General features: G+C 31.7%; 1 protein-coding gene across 3 annotated transcripts in view; it reads right to left on the reverse strand.

The window, feature by feature from the left end:
• The window catches only part of LOC115882159 (heterogeneous nuclear ribonucleoprotein L), a 356,844-nt gene that overhangs the window by 318,681 nt on the left and 15,856 nt on the right, over nt 1-22,307 (reverse strand). For all 3 annotated transcript variants that reach the window (XM_030900031.1, XM_030900033.1, XM_030900032.1), the window contains exon 2: nt 21,856-21,963. In XM_030900031.1, the coding sequence (XP_030755891.1) occupies nt 21,856-21,963 (108 nt within the window). The remainder of the gene's footprint in view (nt 1-21,855; nt 21,964-22,307) is intronic.

A 22,307-nucleotide genomic window follows, 5' to 3' on the forward strand; every position in this document is an offset into this window, starting at 1 on the left:
TATATTTCGACCCCAGAAATACGATAAAGAGTTTTTTTGCCCAAAAAAAAATTGAAAATTCGAAATTTTTTGGAAATATTTTTAGTTTTTAGTTAAAAACAAAATTTATTGATAATATGGCAACATAGGTAGGTTAAATTTACAAGAAAGAAAGCTCAGAAAAGATCCAGTGGTTCTCAAAATTTTAGCAAAAAACATAATTTTCGGGGAAATTTTCAAAGTAAAATAACTCGGTTATTTTGGCCCTGAAAATATTTGCACTTATTTAAGACACACCCTGTATATCTTCTTCTTAAAGTGCCTTCTCCATTCAGTGAAGATCGGCAACAACCATGGCAAATTCCTCTCTATTTTTCGCTCTTCTCAGCAAAGTATGTGAGTCCAGGCCTGTCCAATCTCTGATGTTCTTCAGCCAGGAGCATTGCCGTCGTCCGGGTCCGCGCTTTCCCTCAATTTTACCCTCGATGATGAGCTGAAGGAATTCATACTTGCTATGTCTCATGATATGGCCCAAATAGGCTGCTTTCCTCTTTTTTATTATATCGAAGAGTTCTCGGTCCTTGTTCATTTGGTTTAGAACTCGTTCATTCGAGACACCATAGGTCAGTCCATGGTATTCTCAGCATTCTGCGATATACCCACATCTCAAACCCTGTATATATCAATTGTAATTCAAAATTTAAAGATAAATCTAATAATAATAATAATTAAGAACTCTAAATAATTAATTAAGAACAAAAAAAACAGAATGGTAAGGGATAATTGAAACCACTAATTTATTTCATTAATTTCGAAGTTCTGCATGAATGATGCTTTAATATTTTAACTTTGTGCTTTATCAATTTGTGCATTATCAAGTATTAGACATTTTGGTAGTCATTATCAACATTTGTGCATTATCAAGTATTACCAAGTTTTAGACAAATGTATGTATTTTACAAGTTTTTACCACCAACCACAACTCTTAACTTCACCCGTCAGAAAATATGTTAACTGTGAAATAATATGATCGAAATGCTTAGATTACAGCAAAGCGAATCATTACAAAATAAATTTAAACGTTATTAATATAATATCACCATCAATGAAAATATGTCTCATGTCTAGTTGTAATATTGATACCTAATTATTTTCCTTTCTTTAAAGTTTTTTTCTTTTTCTTTTAAGTAGGACAGAAAGTATATAAATAAAATAAATAAAAACGGTGCTATAAAAACGAAACAAGCAAATATTAAACCTTGTTCCATTTTAAAACTAACCAAAATCTTAGACTACTTCACCCAAACAACTTCATGTTTCACGTGAGTATAAAATTACCTCATTGATCATTCTACTGTCAATTTTTGAAAAGTTAAAATAAAATACACTTATTTTTTTCTTGTCGCATTTTTCACTAATTAGACCGACCTTCTCAGACAGACAGTGACTGTGACTTATTTTCTCGCAATTTGAATCATTTTCCAAACCTTTGATCACTAATATACAAAAATGACACCAAAATGCATGTATAATACATCAATATTCGTATTCTGGCACTGCGCTTAAATCTATGAATAATTATACAGGGTGCCAAAAAGATCCCAATAAATGGGAAACATTTTTATTATTGAGATATTGAAAAAAGTTTATCAATAATTCATTCAATATGCACAATAAAAAATAATAACTTTACCATTGTAAATTGTATGGGAGGGGGGAAGCTAATCACCGTGACCGTTTTTTGAGTTCCTAACAGATCATACAGTCTCAGAGCTTTAACAAAAACCAGTATCTGAGACGGTTTTACAGAGGTTAATTGTACGCATCCTTCCATACCGTCGATTTCTGCTTGAAGGATACTGAGGTAGGTACCTATTGGATCGAAGTATTTAATTTTCCGTTTTGGAGGCATCAGTATGCCACATTATGATATGGGCTTTTACCTGCTGAGCAAAAGTTTCTCTCTTCCATTTTTTTTATTGCTCAATACTACAGTGAGGTGTTTCTCAAAGTTGTATATTCTTGGTTATCTACTGGGAGTTGGGAGGAGTGGAATTTTCATTTTAAGGGTGTTCCAAGCTCCTGAGTTGACAATTCTCCCAGTACTGTTTCCGTCAATAACCATTCTATGATCACTGTCGCATTGGCATATCTATTCTCATGGCTCCTGTGATGCAAATGCATGCCACTCTCTTCATTTTGCACAGGTTTTGTCTTGCTGTATACGTTGCTCTAGTTTTGTGTGCCAAAAAACTGCTCCATAATAATCATGGATATTACTATTCGTCGGCCTAATGTGAAAATTGCATAAGTCCAATTTTTCACAAAATTGTTTTTTAGCTCCATCTGTTAGAAAAGCAGCTTATCTATACATCCAAATAAAAAAACTACGCAAAAAGTATTTAGATGGCGCTAGAAACAAAAATATGAAATGCGCGTAAGTCCAACTCGTTCTATATCAGTAAGAAAGTTGCATAAGTCCTAGAAAGTGTACGTTGGTGTTCTGTCTGTTGTTTGGTGTCGTGCTTTTTAGTTTGTCAGACTTTAAATTGGCCGATATTTTATCAGACTGAGTTTCAATATCATTTAGGTAAGTACATACTATGTAAATTTAAGCTTTTTAAATGTGTTATCATACATTGGACTGGATTAATGCCATTTTTGTAAACTTAAGGAGTTGTGCATTTTTCACACTGTTGATATATTTGGAACTCACGGGAGTTACGCATGTTTCAAAGCATTTTGAATACCAATTACTGCAAAGAATGATGACAAATTCACATTTTTTTGCCTTACCTTACCTTTTTGAACAGTTCGTGTAGATGGAAATTCTTGACAAATCTTGAGGTATAAGTAAACCCTCCTTTTGGTATAAAAAAAAAATTTGGCTAGAAATATTGGTACCAGGTGAAAAAGCCGCTGTTAAAAACGTTCCTGTGAAAAAGTCCCTGTTAAAAGCCCTCAGTGAAAAAATTCATTCCAAAAAAGCCCCCTGATAATAATAAAAACAAATTTTTTTGTAAGTCACACATCCGAACAATACCGAGGTCGGATGCTTTTTTACCGGGTCTTTTGTACCAGTGGCTTTACACTTTGTGGCTAAGGGTAGGTATAAACAAGTATTTTGTTTCAGCTATGGATCGTAGAAGCAGAGGTTTCAAACTGTTGATTTTAACAAAACATCCGGCCAACGCTTTGAAGGACATAACTAACGATAGTTCTGGAACATTAACTAGTGATTCTGTAGAATTAAACAAGACAATAAAACTGTTCAGAGAAAAAGATCAAGATCATACTGATACAAAGAGTGCGGAAAATGAAAAGTGTCTTGCAGAAAAAAATGAGGAAAAACTGCAGTCAGCTCTAACAGAATTACAAAAAGAAATTCATATGACACAAAACATTTTAGACATAGGGGAAAATAATGATTTATCATCCAGCTTTCTCAACAATGCAATAATATCCGGCATAGAGCAAACGGATATTACAAACTATGATAGTTTTATTTTTTCTGATGAGATGCTCAATGCCCATACAACAAACGATATTGACGCGCCAACAGAAACTCTTTTGGATTTAAAAGAAAAACAACGAGAAGGAAATATTATAAATGAAGATAATGATGAAGAAGATGCAACAAGTCATCCTGGTGAAGTAGATAATGAAAACAATGACCCTACATATCAAATTGACGATGATGGGGAACAACATTCTGATGAAGAAAATAATGATTCCACTGAAGAAGTTACACAAAAAAGAAAAAAGAGAAGATTTTCTAAACCTGCAGAATGGAAATATAATACTAATAAAATAAACAGAGAGAAAGGGGTTGAGTATATGGGTAGAAAAAATAACAAATTCGACAAAAAGAAAACTAAGAGAGTAATGAAAACGAGATGTCTTTGTTCAAACAAACCATTGAAAACCGGTAAAGAAATAGCAATTCAGTGTTACAAGTTGACGGATGAAGAACGAAAGTTAATTTTCGTGAAGTTTTGGTCCCTGTCGTGGCCCGAAAAAAAGATCTACATTTCTGCAAAAGTCTTGAAGAATAAAACGGAAAGGGCGAGACATAGAAAGGATCCGGAAGTTAGCCAAAGGACAACTTCGTATAAGTACTTTCTTAAAAACAAAAGCGAAGCAATTAGGGTTTGTAAGCTAATATTTTGCAATACATTAGGACTTTCTATGAGGACCATATCAGCGTGGATAAAAGGTGACATGTCTAGCCCAACCAAAAGTGAAAATGAACAGAATAGTGACAAAAATATTAAAAAAAAACTTTACGTTTTGATGAAGGAAGGGCAAACTTGAAAAAATTCTTTGAAGAACTGCCTAAACTTGAATCACACTATTGTCGGAAATCGTCAACAAAATTATATGTAGAGCCAACGTTCAAAACCAAATCGGAGCTTTATTTACTTTATAAAGATAATTGGTGTGTAGAACATAATGTAGCTCCCTTATCCATTGCCACATTCTCAAACATTTGACGATCTGAATCTTGCATTGTTTTTGCCAAAAAAAGACGAATGCGATGTATGCGTAGGCTACAAGACCAAAAACGTAGAGGATTCTCTCTACAGGGAACACATTATCAAGAAGAAGAAGCACGGGAAGCAAAAGCAGAAGACAAAAATTCCAAAAATAGGGTATTTACGATGGACCTCCAGTCAGTACTGTTGTGCCCGAAATCGAATGTATCAGCTCTGTACTATCGCACCAAGCTTATTGTACACAATTTTACAGTCTTTGATTTGCATTCTAAAGATGGCTATTGTTTTCTCTGGCACGAAGGTCAGGGGGAGCTCAGTGCCAACTGTTTTTCATCAATAATTTGTAACTTCTTGATTAATAATGTAATTCCCCAACTTGAGCCAATGCAACAAATAATATTATATAGTGACGGTTGTAGCGCTCAAAATCGTAATTGGACTTTAAGCAACGCCTTGTTAAATCTTGCACTCGAAAAACATGTTTGTATCATCCAAAAATATTTAGAAAAAGGTCACACCCAAATGGAGTGTGACTCGATGCACTCTACCATAGAGAGGCAATTAAAAGGTAGAACCATTAATTTGCCAGCTGATTATGTTTCCCTATGTAAATTGGCTCGAAAAAATCCTAGGCCGTATGAGGTGAGCTATTTAGATCATACTTTTTTCAAAGATTTTAGTAAACTTAATTTAATAAAATCAATTAGACCTGGATTTAAAGTTGGTGATCCAACTGTCAACAGTCTTAGAGCTCTGAAGTATAATCCAGATGGTAAAATCGAGTTTAAGATTAAACATTCCGAGGAATTTCAAGATATGCCTATGAGATTAAAACCAAATTTAAATTACGTATCAATTGACTCTCTTCCTTTATTGTACAAAGAACAATTAAAAATTAAAAAGAAAAGTTTGAACATCTTATGTTTTTGAAACAATCTCTTGCAAAAGATTATCATGATTTTATGACAATCTAAGACATGAATAACTTATGTACCATTAGACTTAACCGTTTGATTATTTTCTAATATAATATGTTGTGTTCCTAAGTTGTGTTTCTAATATAATAAGTTCGATCTTCCAAGTTCTTTAATGTTGTTTTATTTGTAGTTATTTTAAATTTAATAAAAATAATGCCTTAGGTTAGGTAAATAGTAGCGTTGTTTTATTATGTGAAATTTGCATAAGTCCATCTTTGTACTGAATATAAGAATGAATTTTGCATAACTCCTTTATTTTTCAACAGGTAACTATTATAAAAAGAATCAATACTTAATAGCAGTTCCCTAATGTTTTTTTTATTCATATTCGACTTTGACCCCAATAGCATTATTTTTAAAGAAATAAAATAGTTTTTTTGCTCTCCTGTAAAATTTAGGTTTTGGGACTTGTGCAATTTTCACATTAGGCCGACGTATTATGGTATACAGGATGTCCCAGGCTGAGCGTGCATTAGAAGTTTCTAGAGAACTACAATATCTTGATCGGAGATTTTTTGCACATAATTATTTCACAACGAGATCTATCGATTAAAAATATTTTCAATATGGGAACACTTCCGGAAATACCGGAAGTTGACAGCAACTTTCTTATTTTAAATGGGTGCCCCCATTTTTTATTACATACTTAAATTCTCTGTAAAATTTTATGAATTTTGATATTAAACACTCTATACCTAACATTAACCGTTTTTGAGAAAAGAAATATTTAAAATTTTTCTCGTCAAAAAAATCTGTATAGCCTAAACGACAAATTTAACGATTACCACAGCCACTGTAGCATAAAAAGAAGACATGTGGCTATCTATTTCAAAAATTAAATTGTCCGAATGTCATATAACAAGGGCCGCAGCTGTCCTGGAATGTAGCGATTAAAAAAATACCATGAATCATTTTTTTCAAATAACCACTTTTTTTAACCCACTTTTTTTATTTCACTAGTGAAAAGGCTTTTTACTTCGTTACTTTTTGACTATACATGTTCCTATACCTAAAATAAATTGTTATTTAAGATTTAGTTATAAAGCATATATTTTTCTTGATTTTAACCAGTAGCCTATGACTTTAAACGTCAAGTGATGTAAAACAATAGATCTGGCCATGTCATTTCCAAACCAAGTTTGCGCTGTTTTATTTTTCGGTCATACGGTATATTATTACTAATATCAACTATTAAATATCACTAAAGAGCGAAAATGCGAGATATATATTTTTATAAATACACTTTTTAAATTCTTAAGCAGGCAGTATTTATAATATAGGAAATTCAAATAATTCGTTTTCTGACAGATGGAAATAAATTGTCTGACTGTTTGACACTTAAAAGAAGCTAGATAAAATCAACAAAAATATACGTTTTCAAACTAAATCTTAAATAACTTTAAAACGATTTATTTTAGGTATAGGAACATGTATAGTTAAAAAGTAACGAATTGAAAAACCTTCTTACTAGCAAAATAAAAAAAGTGGGCTTCCATTTGAAAAAATGATTTATGATAATTTTTTAATCGCTTAATTCCATGACAGCTATAGCCATTATTATATGACATTTGAACAATTTAATTTTTGAAATACATAGCCACATGTCTTCTCTTTATGTCACAGTGGCTGTGGTAGTCACTAAATTTCACTTTTAGATTATACAAATCTTTTTGACAGGTAGTTTTTTTCATCCAAAAATTTTAAATATTTTTTTTTCCTCAAAAACGGTTAATGTTAGGTATAGAGTGTTTAATATCAAAATTGATCAAATTTTGCAGAGAGTTTAAGTATGTAATAAAAAATGGGGGCACCCATTTACAATAAGAAAGTTGCTGTCAACTTCCGGTATTTCCGGAAGTGTCGCCATATTGAAAATATTTTTAACGGATACATCTGGTTGTGATCCGATACAACCTGGGACACCCTGTACATCCAGCGCAAAATATTAGGGTCGCAATTTTACCATATCTCATATGGCAAATGACCAAAATCCTCAGAATATATGCAAAAAGTGTGAAAACAAACCAAAAATACAAAGATAAATACAAACTAATGACACAATTTTAAATCTCTATAAATATTCTACTTTCAATATTATCGAACGTGACATAAATTTAATATCGATATTAATAAATTATTGTGCTAAGAATTTCGGAAAGGAGAGAAACTAGATAATTTATTTTTCTCTCGAGGCTACACGCCTAATTTCAAGAGAATTTATTGGATAAAGTAATCTAGCTTCCACTACTCATACCATAAAACAAAGCACCTAACTTCTATTGCTAATAAAATTTACCGTTATGAGAACAGCGCTGTAAAATATGGGTTTCGTTCCATTTTAGCTCTTAGCCATAAAGTTGCCGCAGTAGTGTTGATAAATAAAACAGATCGAGGTTTACAATTAATACAATAAACAGAATACCTATCATAAAAGTTTGGATCGATTGTGAAGAATTACATTTTAAAATGTAATATAGCGAACGGACAAGAAATAGTCGTCTTATCCAATATGCAAGCAGCATTAAAAGCAATCAAGTCAGTAACCATCAATTCGAAGATGGTGAAAGAATGCCTAGAGAAGCTGAACAAATTAGGCAAAGAAAATAAAGTCCTGCTACTCTGGCTGCCAGCCCACCAAAAGATAGACGGTAATGAAAAACAAACGACTAGCTAGAAAAGGAGCGGACACTCCACTCACTAACTGAACCAGAATCATTCTGCTTCCCAAGTGGAAACCAACTTAAAGCGGAACTCAAGACTCCATCCAAAACCTCGTAATCTTCTTAAACTCGAAGAAATTTCTCAGAACTTACTAAGATTTTCCTTGATTTAAGTAACACATACAATAGAAAATCTGACAGGAATACAAAGATATGACTGAGTCCAATATACAATATACAAATAAAAAATACAAGTCCTAATTAAAAAAATTGACGCCGGGAAGCACGTATAGCCGCCCATACTAACATATGTTAATAACAAGTTGATAGGCAGTTTTTTTAGTTTCAAAGTAAAGGAATTTTTCCATTTTTTTTTATCTCAAAAACTGCGACTTTGACTGATTTTGATGTTATTATAAATTTTGTTGCAAATATTATTTCTAATCTTAAATTAAAACCCCGTTTCGCTAGCTACTGTAATTTTGGAGTTACGAGTTTTTAAAATGTTTAACCCCCTCCCATACCCCCTTACCAACCCCCCACCCCCACCAAAAACTAATGGCCAAAAACTAAGATTCTCGGGTGCCACAGTATTTTTGTACCAACTTTGGTTAAAATCGGTTTAGCGGTTTTTGAGTTATCGTGTTACAGACGGACAGACAGACGGACGGACAGACAGACAGACAGACAGACACCATGAAATTATTTTGTATTTAGGTCATTTATGACCCAAATAACTCATTTTGAGTGAAATTAAAAAAACTTTTTTTTGCCGATCTTAATAGCCTACCATACCTATTGGTATGGTCATTACTGGGTGGTAAAAATAATAATACACTTGCAAAAAACGATTAGTTTTATTTATTATCATCCATTCATGCAAAGTTCTTTATGCACAATGTATGTATATCTAATTTAATATTAAAATTAAAGCCTATTAGTATAAAATATGCGAATTGCAAATTTTATTGAAATAATAATTAAAGTATGGTTTCCTATGGAAAAATTCTTTTTAATGTTTTAAATTTCTAAGCTATGTCATAATATTTTTACCATTTTAGGTCACAATATTACACTTTTTAATATTAAACTTGCAATCTATACGATAAAAAATCATATTGTCTTTAGTTAACTACGCGATATAAGATTCCTTAGGTTTTATTTCCGTTTTATACTGACAAGATCAAAGCGAGCAACTTTGCCGCTTCTGTTAAAATTTCATAAGAAGTAAAAACTACAGTATATTTTAAATAAACTGGCATAACATTATACCGTACGACTGAAAAAAAAAGCGGCGTCAAAGACGGCTGGGGAATAACAATCGATAATAATTTTTGCGAGGTCAAGCTCTGAGAGTATCTAGAAGTTTGAGGTACGGAACCTTAAAAATGTAATAAAATTGTTCTAAACAGATCAGCATTTCTGCATAAATTGCTTTAAACTTCTTAGTCAAAATATTCAGCTTCAGAATTCTTCTCACATTACTTGCTCACAAATCGCTCCCGAATAATCGATTGTTACAAACTGTACCGTGAAGCCAACATAATGGATAAAACTTTCTTTGTAACAGGTATCAAGTATTTGAGATTTTCCTTTTTCGTTCAAGGAATTTCAAGCTCGCAATTAGTTTTCCGATATGCACCTGCTTTGGCATCAAAAGTTTCTATCCCATACAAAACTGTATACAGGGTAATCCAAATTTCACCTCCAAAAAACTATAGGAGATACGAGGATCGTTAAATAAGGGCAAAGTTAAAAAATAACTAATGAAAGCACTTTTACTAATTGTAATGTGTTCAATGGAAATAATGAATACATTTGGAGCGCAAATAATCCCAGGCACTTTAGGGAAGATAGACCTCAAGTTCGTTTCAGCTTAAATGTGTGGCCAGGCATTTACGGCGATCGACAGACAATGAACATTTAACTGAAGCAACATATTTGGAGTTTTTGACAACTCTCCTCTGGTCTATTTCAACAGGTACTGGTTCCAACACGACAAAGCGCCTCACATAACACTGAAGCAAAATACTGAAACAACTCAAGGGCCTGTTAAATGGCCAGTGCGATCTCCTAATCTTACCGCTTGGACACATTTCTGTGGGACACCTTGAAGAATAGTGTAGTGGCAGTAAGATGTAGTGGTAACAGTGGAAGACCTAAAGGAAAACAGATCGTAGTCTCGACCTATCAGAAGTAAGGATATAACTAGTATGTATCCAGAAAGAGGGCCATCAGTTTAAACACTTACTATAATTTTAGCATAAATTAATGAATTATCTCGAGGAGTCACTAATTTTATTGTCAAGCGACTGCCAATGACTGCGAAGAACCCTGCCTATGTCTGCCATATGATTTTAGTCGACTGATGCCAAAGACTTCCAGCGACTGCCAAGAAAATGTAGGTATATGTAATTTCAACAGTGAGACACACTCACACACTGACCCTCAGATTATCTACTATTATGTCTATCTAGTTTCCATGTATTTCGTTGGTTTTTAAAAAGCGCAAAACTTTGCTAAAACTTAAGCTTTACTCCAACTTTTCAAATAGTATTCTGTCATATTATCTTTCTGGATAAGTTTGTAAATATATTTATGATGTTCTTGCGCTATTTCTGTCAAATTTTTAGTAAAATTTTAACATGTCGTGTTTTTCTTTCAAACAACCAAAGCCGCCTATTGAAAAAAAAACGATTTTTACAAATTACTGACGTCTAAAAGCCCCTGTGCATAACTTGTTGTACATCGTTAAAACCGCAATGAATTTATCTATTTAGATTTAAATGTATAAAAATCTAATATAGCGCCCTAAGAAAACAAAGTTGATGATAGTGGTCAAAAGCAATAAAAAAGTCCACAAAATTTACAAAATAATAAACTGATCCAGATACAATAATAATTTTATGTTAGAAACAGTTAAAGCAGAGCAACTGAGTATAGTCCTCATCGTATCACAGTAGGTTCTACAAAAAAAACTGGTTATATTAAAAATAATCCAATAATCTAAATATAGATTAGACTTCAGATTAAAGACACGTATGTATATAGCCCACGCAACCTTAAAATGTCCCCAGCTCAGTTTCTGGTCTCTTACATTCATAAAGATTGTTCATTTAGATAAGCCAATGTGTATCATCGGAACTTGATAAAGAAAAAATTGTCATGCAACTCAAGCTGTACAAAACATATGTTTCCAATTTATTATCTAAAAATAAAAAAGTTAACACAATTCGGTTCTCTATAAAGGTTAATGATGCCGCCAGATTCTAAGTTAATCGTCCAATCCAAAAAATCGTTCCAATCCAAAAAACATACTGTAAATTAGATGTATGATGTATGATATCAAAGAAAACATCTAACATAGATTTCTTCATAATGATTTAATGATTGTTTTATTAAACTTCTACAATGCATTCGGAAGTATAAGAAGAAGATCTGCTCAACGAGCTATTAATAAAATTAAACGAAAAAATAAATTTATGTAATAGGGAGAGTGGTAAACCTTTCGAACATGTATAGCATTAGAAACTAGTTTGTAGAAGTTAATTTATTCATAATAACTATGATTATTATTATGCAAATTATTAGATCATACAGGGAGATTTCAAATTCACAATAAAAAAAAAGTTAAAAATAATATCTTTAAATTATTGATCCGGATATTATTTATTTGAATCTTCCAATTGGCTCAGTTTTCCTTACTCAATGATAATTAGCGGTGATCAATATTGGTGATATAATCAGATTAAATAATTTAAAAAACCAGAGTCGGACTTACAATTAGGTATTTTAAATAATAATTAAATAGTTTTGTTGCTGTTAAGGTACCCAAAACCAAATAAAAGTATAAAGTGTGGCATATCATTGTACTCAGGAGACCGAGTTCTTTCAAAACCTGAAATAAAAAATGCAGGTCCGTATTTAAAAAAAATACTGTTATAGCCGAAATAGCCCCAATTATGCTCCACTAGCAAAACCGGTGATTAAAACTATGCTCGCTACCGTAGTTGAACTCATCTAAAAAGTTTTTTTAACTGGAATAAACTCTAATACAAGTTAGACCTTCTGAAGATATCAAAATATTTCCTTTTTATTTTTAGAATTTCGCCTCTGTATCTCACAAATTATCAGCTAATTTGAAAATCTAAAAATACTATCAGATAGCCCTACTAAACTGGCTATATGAATGTGCAATTAGTTTTTTGATTTTCTAAAAAGTAACGACAGGAAAAAATAAAATTGATTTTCAAAAAAATCCGTTTTTTCCAAAAAACTCAGCAATCCTTGAAATGTTTAACACTTTTGTGATGGCATCTTGGTAAACAGCCCAGAGCGCAATTTTGCCCCAATTTAATCATCAACAATAAACAAAGCAAGTCCACACCTGTGGACTTGCCCAATAAATTTCTTTCTTCGTTTTTTTATAGTTTCCACGATAACTTCCTTTGTTTATTGTTTTCTCTGGGCCAGGGTGATAGCGGCGAGGTGTGTTGGAACGCCTCCGCGGCGGTTTCGGTAGTAACGCTTCAAATTGTAAGCTACTGCCGGACCAGCTGCAAATGGCGCCTTTGTGCCTCGTTTGCTTCTCCTTTTTCTTTCTCTTTTTTCAGGATCGCTAGTTCATCGTTGCTGATTCCTCCCGTATTGATGAAGCCGAAAGGCAGAAACACTGAGTGTCTACGGGTAGTCATGTTTTAGTCATGTATCATGACTAATCTTTCTGTGGACTTGCCCAATAAATTTCTTTCTTTATATATATATATATATATATATATATATATATATATATATATATATATATATATATATATATATATATATATATATATATATATATATATATATGTATATTAATCATTATGATGCATTGATTAAACTGTCCATTACTTTCGCTTTCAACCGTCTATATCAGAAAGGTTATCTTTTTACGCGCCAATTTCTCCTGCCATTAATTTCCAAAATGCCGACCGTACTAGGTGCTCAAACCTAATCAAATATTTATCATTTATCAGACAGATAATAGTTTTATCGATAATGTGAAATGTTTACTCTCGGTACGATTTCAGGTTTCGTAGTCGTTATTAGATTTACGATCTTTTAAATCCGCTTTAAGATATAAGTAACTAAACCAGAAGCCGTCAAATAAAATGATAAAAGCTAAAAGTAAATTGTTATTAAACTTCAGATTTTTAGTATAAATTAGGGATTGCAGATTTACCGCAAGTTTTCGTACATTTTAATCGGTAAACCGATAAATCGATAAACCGTTAATGCAATCTCTAGTAGGTATAAATGAAACCCTTGTTCCGTCACACCAATAGGTAGTTTAAAATCTACACTACGATTAAAATCAAGCTGTAGATCTTGTTGATAGAATATGATTGGTTGTTTTCCGGTATGTATTAGTGAAAGTGCCTGTCGCCGGTCTCTTTTATAAAGCAGGTCGTATGCAGTTAAATGTACTTATTCTTAATCCAATAAAACGTGTAATTTGTGAAGTGGAAAATTTCTGCCAATCGCCTAAATCATTTTTACCTTTTGAATAAAATTATATATTTACACATTAAGTTGGCATAAATCTATGATGCTGTATATTGCAACATTTATCTATAAGTATTAGGACAAAAAAAGTTACTGAATATGAACATTTTTTGTTTTTTTATTAACAATTTTATTTCTGTAATATTTTTTTTTCATTATTAACTATGTTTTTTATTAACGTTTGTACGATAAATTCCAATAACTTTTATCTTAAATATATATTTATTTTAACACAAATCCGCTGGCTAAACAAACGATCAACTTTCGTTGCCACCTGTGACACTCATTTCTCTATAAAGCGTCTATGTCTATATATCAATACAACTTAACTAAAACTTTTCGCCAACTATAAAAATAAAACAAAATGAACTGTTTCCAGACTACATTAATATTTTTCTATAGTTAGCACACTATAAAAAATATATATTTATGTTTGGGTCAGTGAACACGATTTCAGTGATAAAATCGCAGATTTTTTTTTAAATATTTATTGTTTCTGCTTCTCTGAAAAAAGTAGGTATGTATTAAAAAAAAATATAATAATATAATGAAGATAGTCAGTACAATCAGTACAAGTAAAAAGGGGCAATTTATTTATTCTAATTTAAATTTATTGTTTGTGGATATACTAAAACCGTCAAAACAAAATATTTTTCATTCATTGCAATGAAATTTATTAGCCAATAAAATACAGAGTAAGACAGTAAAAAATACTGTATAGACACATACAAAACAAATAAGATCTGAATAAAAGATCTACATATATAAGAATGTACTTCAGTAAGTAGATTAAATAAAGATTAACCTATCTGAAAAAATAAAAATATTCTCAAAAAAAGACCGCAATGCAGCTTCCACCGCAGAATATATTATTTAAGCCCTTAGTATTAAATATAATGTAGATGTACTCGTAGATTGTATAGAAAGAGGAAGGTTAACCACCGCGACCTTATAGATCTATTGTGTCCTCAGATATATCAGTCGTACCAAAGTTTATTGTGTTTCCCCATTTTCTCCACAGAATCTGCATTCGCTGTTATTTCTTAGCTTCAATCTACTGAGGTCTTCATTGAGAGTCCTGTTAAAAAAACCGTGTCAATCCGAAGATTGTTCTTATTTCAGTCGAGGAAAATCTTTGATTTTTCTTTGAGAATTGTGAAGAAAACCTAATAAAACTGAGAAATTTCTCCCAGTGTTTTAGACCGTTAAAGGTTTCCCATTCCAGGTTACGGATCGAGTCTACCAGGTTCTTGAGTTCCGCGTTAGGCTGATTTCCATTTGGGAAGCACAACGGTTCTGGTCCAGTTAAGTTTAGTGTTCGCTCCTTTTCCAGCTAGATCGTTTGCTTTTTCGATATCTTTTATTTCTTAGTGGGCTCGCACCCAGAATAGGACTTTATTTTCTTTGCCTAATTTGTTCAGCTTCTCCAATCATTCTTTCACCAACTTCGAATTGGTAGTTACTCAGTTGATCGCTTTTAATACTGCATGACTATCTATAAGATGGACATTTTTTGTTTCCGATAGTTTCTATCTAAGATAAGAAGTTGTACGCATCTTCCGTATATATTTCTACCTGAAGGATGCTGGGGTAGATGCCCATTTGTTCTGAGTACTTAGTTTTCGACTCAAATGTTCCTATCCCTGTTCCTGCTTTGGTTTTGGAAACATCAGTAGAGTAATCTTCTTTCTTATAGTATCATCCTCTAACGAAGGTTGGCAACAATCGCGGCGAAACACTGTCTGTCCTAGTGTTGCACAAGAGTCTTGAAAAAGTCTTGCAAGACCAAGACTCTTACAAGAAATTCAAGACAAGACTTTCAAAATTTCTTGTCTTGAATTTCAAGACAAGACAAGACTTTAATATGCAAGAAATTTCAAGAGTCTTGCAAGATTTCTTGTAAGTTAGAAATGATACATTTTTTAAGTGATAATTAGGTCTTTGCGCAAGTTATGCCGGCTTTATACAACATTTACATAGTCGTAATCACAATCATCGTCATAATCATAAAAGTTAAACTATCCACTTCCTATAAACCTGTTGACATCTACCATGAACTTAGCCTTTAATTATGTTACCCAACTTCACTGATATAAAAATTATGATTATGAAAATGTTCTATAAACGCACATTAAAATTGCGTTGTGATTATGACGATGATTAAGACTGTGATTATGATTACGACTTATGCAAATGTTGTATAAACCCAGCATTAATATTAACCAGTGTTCATTTTTTTTTCTATCATAGCCAGTGTTTTAGAGTTGAGAATGAAATAAAATAAAGTCGAGGCAACGAACCGTAAATTGGTAATTGGTATTATAAGGACAAATTTGCTGACAACTAAATGTTGGGATAATGGTTTTAATTTATCATCATTTTATTTTAATATAAACGTCACAAATGTAATAAACTGAAAAATACTTTGAGTAGTGAGATTTAAACTAATAATTTTTCTTTTTAATTTTCAATTTTGCTAATTTAATTCAAAGTAATGGTCCGTGGAAAAGCTACAAATCAAAAACTACGCGATATTATCATTCGTCAATACAGTACGGGAAAAACAATTCGAAAAATTTCTGATGATTTAAGTTTTCCAAAAACCACGGTCTTTAATATAATAAAAAAAAATAGGGCGAATCTGCCAATGTAGACGTTAGAGGTAAAAGTTCGGGAATGCCAAAAACTGTATCTCAGAGATATTTACGCAATTTAGTAAAAATGTGCAAGTCTGCGAGAAGAAGTACTCTTCGCGAAGTAACAGTTAAATGGAATACTGTAACTGGTTTAAATATATCAAGAGAATGTTGCCAAAAATATATCCTTAAATGCTGTCTGGGGTTTTACAAGGTAAACTTTATTTTGTGTGGATAATCAATTACCTGAAGATTATTGATACAAATTCTTATTTAGGCCAAAGAAAAACCGCTACTGACAGAAATTCAAAAGAAAAATCGCTACAATTGGGCAAAATCTAAATTATCGTGGACACAAAATGATTGGAATAAGGTCATATTTAGCGATGAGCCTAAATTTGATGTTTGCGTTGGAGATCATCGAAAACGAATAATACGAAATAAAGCAGAAGCCTTTCATAAAGATTGCTTAAAGAGGATTGTTAAATTTCCTAAGGGGATTATGGTTTGGGGTTGCATGTCAGCAAGAGGTTTGGGCAAATTGAATTTTATAGATGGCACTGTTAACGCCCAAAAATATCAACATATACTTGAGACCTCACTTTTGCCTAGTGCTCAAGGATTGTTTCCTAACGAAGACTATATTTTCCAACAAGATGGAACATCGTGCCATTCAGCAAAATCAACTAAAAATTGGTTCGGTAATAATAATATAAAAGTTCTATCCCATCCTGCAAGTAGTCCGGACCTCAATGTTATAGATATTGTGTGGCATAAAATGAAGCAATATTTAAGAAACCACCCTCAACGAACAATTTTTGATTTGCGGACAAAACTGCAGGAAATTTGGAATAATTTTTCTCCTCAAATGTACCAATCTTTGGTAAATACAATGCCATTAAGAGTTCAGGCAGTTGTTAAGGCGAAAGGTGATGTAACTCCGTATTAAACAAATTTCTTGTTGTGCTGTCCCAATATATAGCAAATTTGGCTTGATTTTGGCAAAATAAGCTATTATCAAAAGTGATTTGTTTGCAAAGTTTAAAAATATAGTAAAATTGTCTAGATCATATTGTAATGTTTGAATTTAGAATAATAAACAAAATAAATTGAGTCGTTTTAACAAATTACTATATTTATTGCAAAAAAAGACCTTGTCCCAACATATAGTTGTTAGGGCTCGTATAATCAACTTCAGAAGCTTTGCTCTACTATTGCGCATGACATGGCCCAGGTATGCTGTCTTTCGTTTTTTTTTTCTATTTGCAAGTAATTCCCTTTCCTTGTTAAGCCTCCCAAGAACCTCGTACAATGCGTACATGATCTGTCCAGGGTATTTTCAAGAGTCTTCTGTAGATCCACATTTCAAAAGCTTCCAACCGTCTCAGGTATTTCTCTTTTTCTTGCACAAATTTATACTGTTCGAAAAACTTTAGTGAAAATCATGTCATTGTGCTGTGATAGATTATCTGTTTATGAATATTAATTTTTGTATGATACAGGTAACACTGATGAAGTCTGTATTGGGGGCCGAAACGTTTGTCTATAGACTAAATAAAGTTTTTTTTAAACAAGATGAAAACATAATTTCAGTGTTTTCGGAACCTAAATGTCACCAAAAATTAATTTAAGAATAATAATATATTGTTATTGTTAATATCCACTGTTTACTGCGAATATTAGTAAATTATTTTTTTGAAAAATATCTATTTGAAAAATGAAAAAATTAAATTTAAATTAAAAAAATAAAGAAAAAAATTAACTTTGTATATCCCTACCGTACGAAGTTAGGTAGCTGTAAGTATCTATTTTTTATCGAATGGTTAAACTATCACGCCGAATCCGATAAGAACTAGAAATAAAAATAATATCAAATCCATCATTGTCAACCAGATCCATAATTAACCAACTTACATTATTCATGGTACCTTTAGATTAATAAATTGATTTATACGAAGCATGTATTTCGGACAGTGACAAATAGGATGTTAATGTACTCCAAATATATTTCTAAACATATCAGAATATACCTAATATATCACTGACGCTGTCCCATTTAAGATAAATCAATAAATAATTATTGTTTAGAAAAAAATAATTGGTAATTGGAAATACAGAAACAGTGCTGCCACAGATAAAAATATAGTTTTTACATTTTATTATGTATTACCAATGATAGAAAAATTAGATATGTCGACTCTTTTTACTTTGAATATTTTTAATCGTGATTTGATTTTTTTCAGAAATGTTGTTTCTATTCACCACTATGTTTCTATTCACCCCATTTTACGGTAATTTAAAAAAAAATGAAGAAACACATTACTAAAAATTGTATTAATCAATAATAAATATGTAAAAAGTAAAAATAAATATGTAAAAATAAAAAAAAACGATTAAAAAAAAGTCGCCTTGACTAATAATTCGAAACTGCCTTACTACAGCTCCAACGTCATAGCAGCGTAAAGTCATAACGCTTTAAACCACGCGGCCACCGAGGACTTGAAAGATTCTATGTAAAATTCTTACTTAAAAGGTAATATTTAGTGAAAGTACTTTTTTATTTATAAACATTTATTTAATTCTGTTTTTAGTATTTGTTCTTATAGCGGCAACATAGATACATTATCTGTAAAAATTTCAACTGTCTAACTATAACGGTTCATAAGATAGACCTTTGTGACAGACGGACGGACAGCGAAGTCTTAGTAATAGGGTTCCCGTTTTTACCCTTTGGGTACGGAACCCTAAAAACGACCAAAGACGGCTGGGGAATGGGAATCGATAATAATTTTGGCGAGGTCAAGCCCTAGACGTCATTACTTGGTCCGTAGTCTTCTTTATTTTTTAATGGCGCTTACTGCCAGTTGGCCTTAAGATGGTTGTAATTTATTTTTGTATTTAGTAAAAATGGTGTAGTTTAAAATTCCAGAATTTTTTTTTTTGGAAATAGATTTGTGTGTCCGATTCTTTTTTAAAAATTAATCATTCAAAATCATCGAATTCCATTCCCCAATCTTTGACGCCGTTTTTTTTCGATTATCCGGTAGGTTTAAGTTACTCTATAAAGTATTCCGATTCTAATAATTTCTATATAAATCATACCATTGTTCAAAATTCCTTTCTGGCATTATGATTAACTCTTTCTCCATTATGACACCATTACAACAAACAAAGTATGTAATTAATTTTTACTATATCTCTATGGTTTTATTAATATCTATTATATATCTGTCCGCCTTCTAGAGATGGGTATATCCGTATTAAACCATTAATGGTATGAAGTAAATTTAAAAAACAGTAAATGCAGCTCAACAGCAGTCATAGTTCCCTCCTTATTCCAATACTCTCCAATATTGATTTATTTCGCTGCATCGTTATGTCTTCGCTATCCGCCAACGACCTGGTCGGTTGGCTGTCAGCAATGCAGTTCCGCGGATGGGGTCGATATTCAGTAATATCTACATCAATCAGTACTAGCACCGAGAGAGATTTGCGGATTCGTATCCATCCGGAGCTACTCATCTCTACAGTACCTTCATCTATATCTTCAACATATTTATATCAAAACACGCAGTGTAAAAACTCTTATTTCATATTTCAAACAATGTTATACCAGTGTTTTCCAGTGCCATTCTGGTATACCACAAACATGGAACTATCAAAATTCTCATCATCTTTTTCATTATCAAAAACTGGATACATGAATCATATTTCTATAAACTCGCTAGAATATGCATCATTATTTTCATTAGCAACCTTTTCTACAACGCGAAATAGTTGCACCTGGCTCTCTGATATTAGCTACTATTAACTAATTCTTATTGCCAAAAAAGTGTAAGGTTTTGAATTGTAAAATTGCCATAAAAACGTAAGAGACCTAAATACAATTAAGTATACCGGCTGCGTCTCAAAAGTGGCTCACACCTATAACTTTTTTATTTAACGAGATTTGGTATGTTAGTATATGACATAAATTAGTATTGATTGACATATTCAATTGTTTTCGGTTACTTACAACTTTTGATTTTTAAATGGCACCCTCGGTATTTTTTTACTTTATTCGATAGAAAATGACACTCTGAATCGAATGACATATCATATGTCAATTTTTTTTACTTTTGACATTGTAACATACGGTTCATAACGACAATTTGACTCGAAATACCAAGTGTGTGGTATCAAATGATTCGTAAAAAAATGATTTTTCCAAATATACTAATGAGCGAATGAACCACCCTCATTCCATTTGAAATATGATTAAAAATACGATTTGGGTATCTTTTGACCGGCCAGGACAAGACACTAAAAACATTAGACGATCAAATCTATTTGTCTAAGGCTCCTTGATTAAAATTTAATGTTTTTAACACAGCCATGGCACACTAGATTGAAATTTAAAATACAATTTGTTTTTGAGTGACTAAGTCAAAAGTTGACATATGATATGTCATTCGATTCAGAGTATCATTTTCTATCGAATAAAGTAAAAAAATACCGAGGGTACCATTTAAAAATCAAAAGTTGTAGTCGTTTCCGGTGAAACCGGAAGTCACCGAAGACAATTGAATACGTCAATCAATGCCAATTTATGTCATATACTAACATCACATATCTACAACCAAATCTCGTTGTTTTATCTAAAAAAATAAAAAAGTTATACGGGTGAGCCACTTTTGAGACGCATCCGGTATACTGATTGCAAAAGAACAAATACCATTAATATTATAATGGTATTTGTTCAAACCAATTAAGAAATACATATATAATGTTTTCACGATTTATAACATATCTAAATAATAACCACGACACATCCATTGTCTCAAAAAACGGCATTAGCTTTTCTCGTATGCATTTGATCCTCTAGACCTCATCAAGAAGATTTGTCCTGTCTCTAAAACAATCGCCTTACCCTAAGCCTTTTCGTGACTAACTTTATAGCAGATAAATCACCCCTTAGTGGCACAAATGCTACATCCTTGAGATATCAGACAACAAGAATTGTATTTTTTTACTTACTAAATATGAATGTTATTTTGTTTTGTCTATTTTAATAAAGCTCTTTTCTCATGTTCTTTTTGACATGATATGTAGCTGAATTTTTATTAATTAGTCTTTTATTTAGTCTCTGATAGTCAATCCCGGTATTATAGGTTCATATCCCAGGATTTCAAAACGGGATCCCGATCCCGAAAATTGGAAACCCTACTGGTGATATAATCGAATATTTTTTTAGAGGAATGATATGTCAATTATATGATAGTTAAATTTGATAATGATAGTTATTTTCAAATAAAATTTAATTACTTGAAAGTTATGAGTTATCTAAATAATATATTAGAATTTTTTTTAAAAATTATTTTATATTAAGTGATCCAACTTAACCACCGAAATAAGCCATTCTACTGTATTATATTTCAAAATAGGTTTTATTGTTTTTACTTTAACATATTATATTCAAAAGCAAAATAATTATAAGTTAGATATAAACACATAAGCACAATAATAGTTAATACGAATTAACCAATCTATAGTATTAAGAATATTAAAAAAAAACAAGACTTACCACTGTAATAGGATACATGGGATTTATAATAGTAAATAGAAGAACATGATTTGGTTTAGACTCCTCTGGTCTTTTCCTTCTTGGTTCTTCTGTTGAAGCATTAAAGCCCTGGAACAAAATACACAATTCATTTACAATAAATTATAACAAATAATAAAATTAGCAGTATTTTAAATCATATAAGTTATAAATCGAAATATGTCTCTTTTTATGACAAAAAAAATAAAATAAAAAAATAGTACGTATATTGTTTTATTAGGAGTAAAAACGATATTTTTACGGCGAGCCTGTACGTTTGATGTTGGTGTTGATACGGCTTTTTTCGAGGTTTCATGGAAAGGTACAAAAAGTACGTTTCACTCCATTCAAAGAACGTTCACAAATAATTAATAATTTTTTAAACAATTTCAAAAGTCGCAAATAATATAAAAAGTAACACCCTTTTAAGTAAT

This window comes from Sitophilus oryzae, unplaced genomic scaffold (genome assembly GCF_002938485.1).
Source record: "Sitophilus oryzae breed Bouriz unplaced genomic scaffold, Soryzae_2.0 scaffold_177_pilon_pilon, whole genome shotgun sequence".
In the NCBI taxonomy this organism is placed as follows: Eukaryota; Metazoa; Arthropoda; class Insecta; order Coleoptera; family Curculionidae; genus Sitophilus; species Sitophilus oryzae.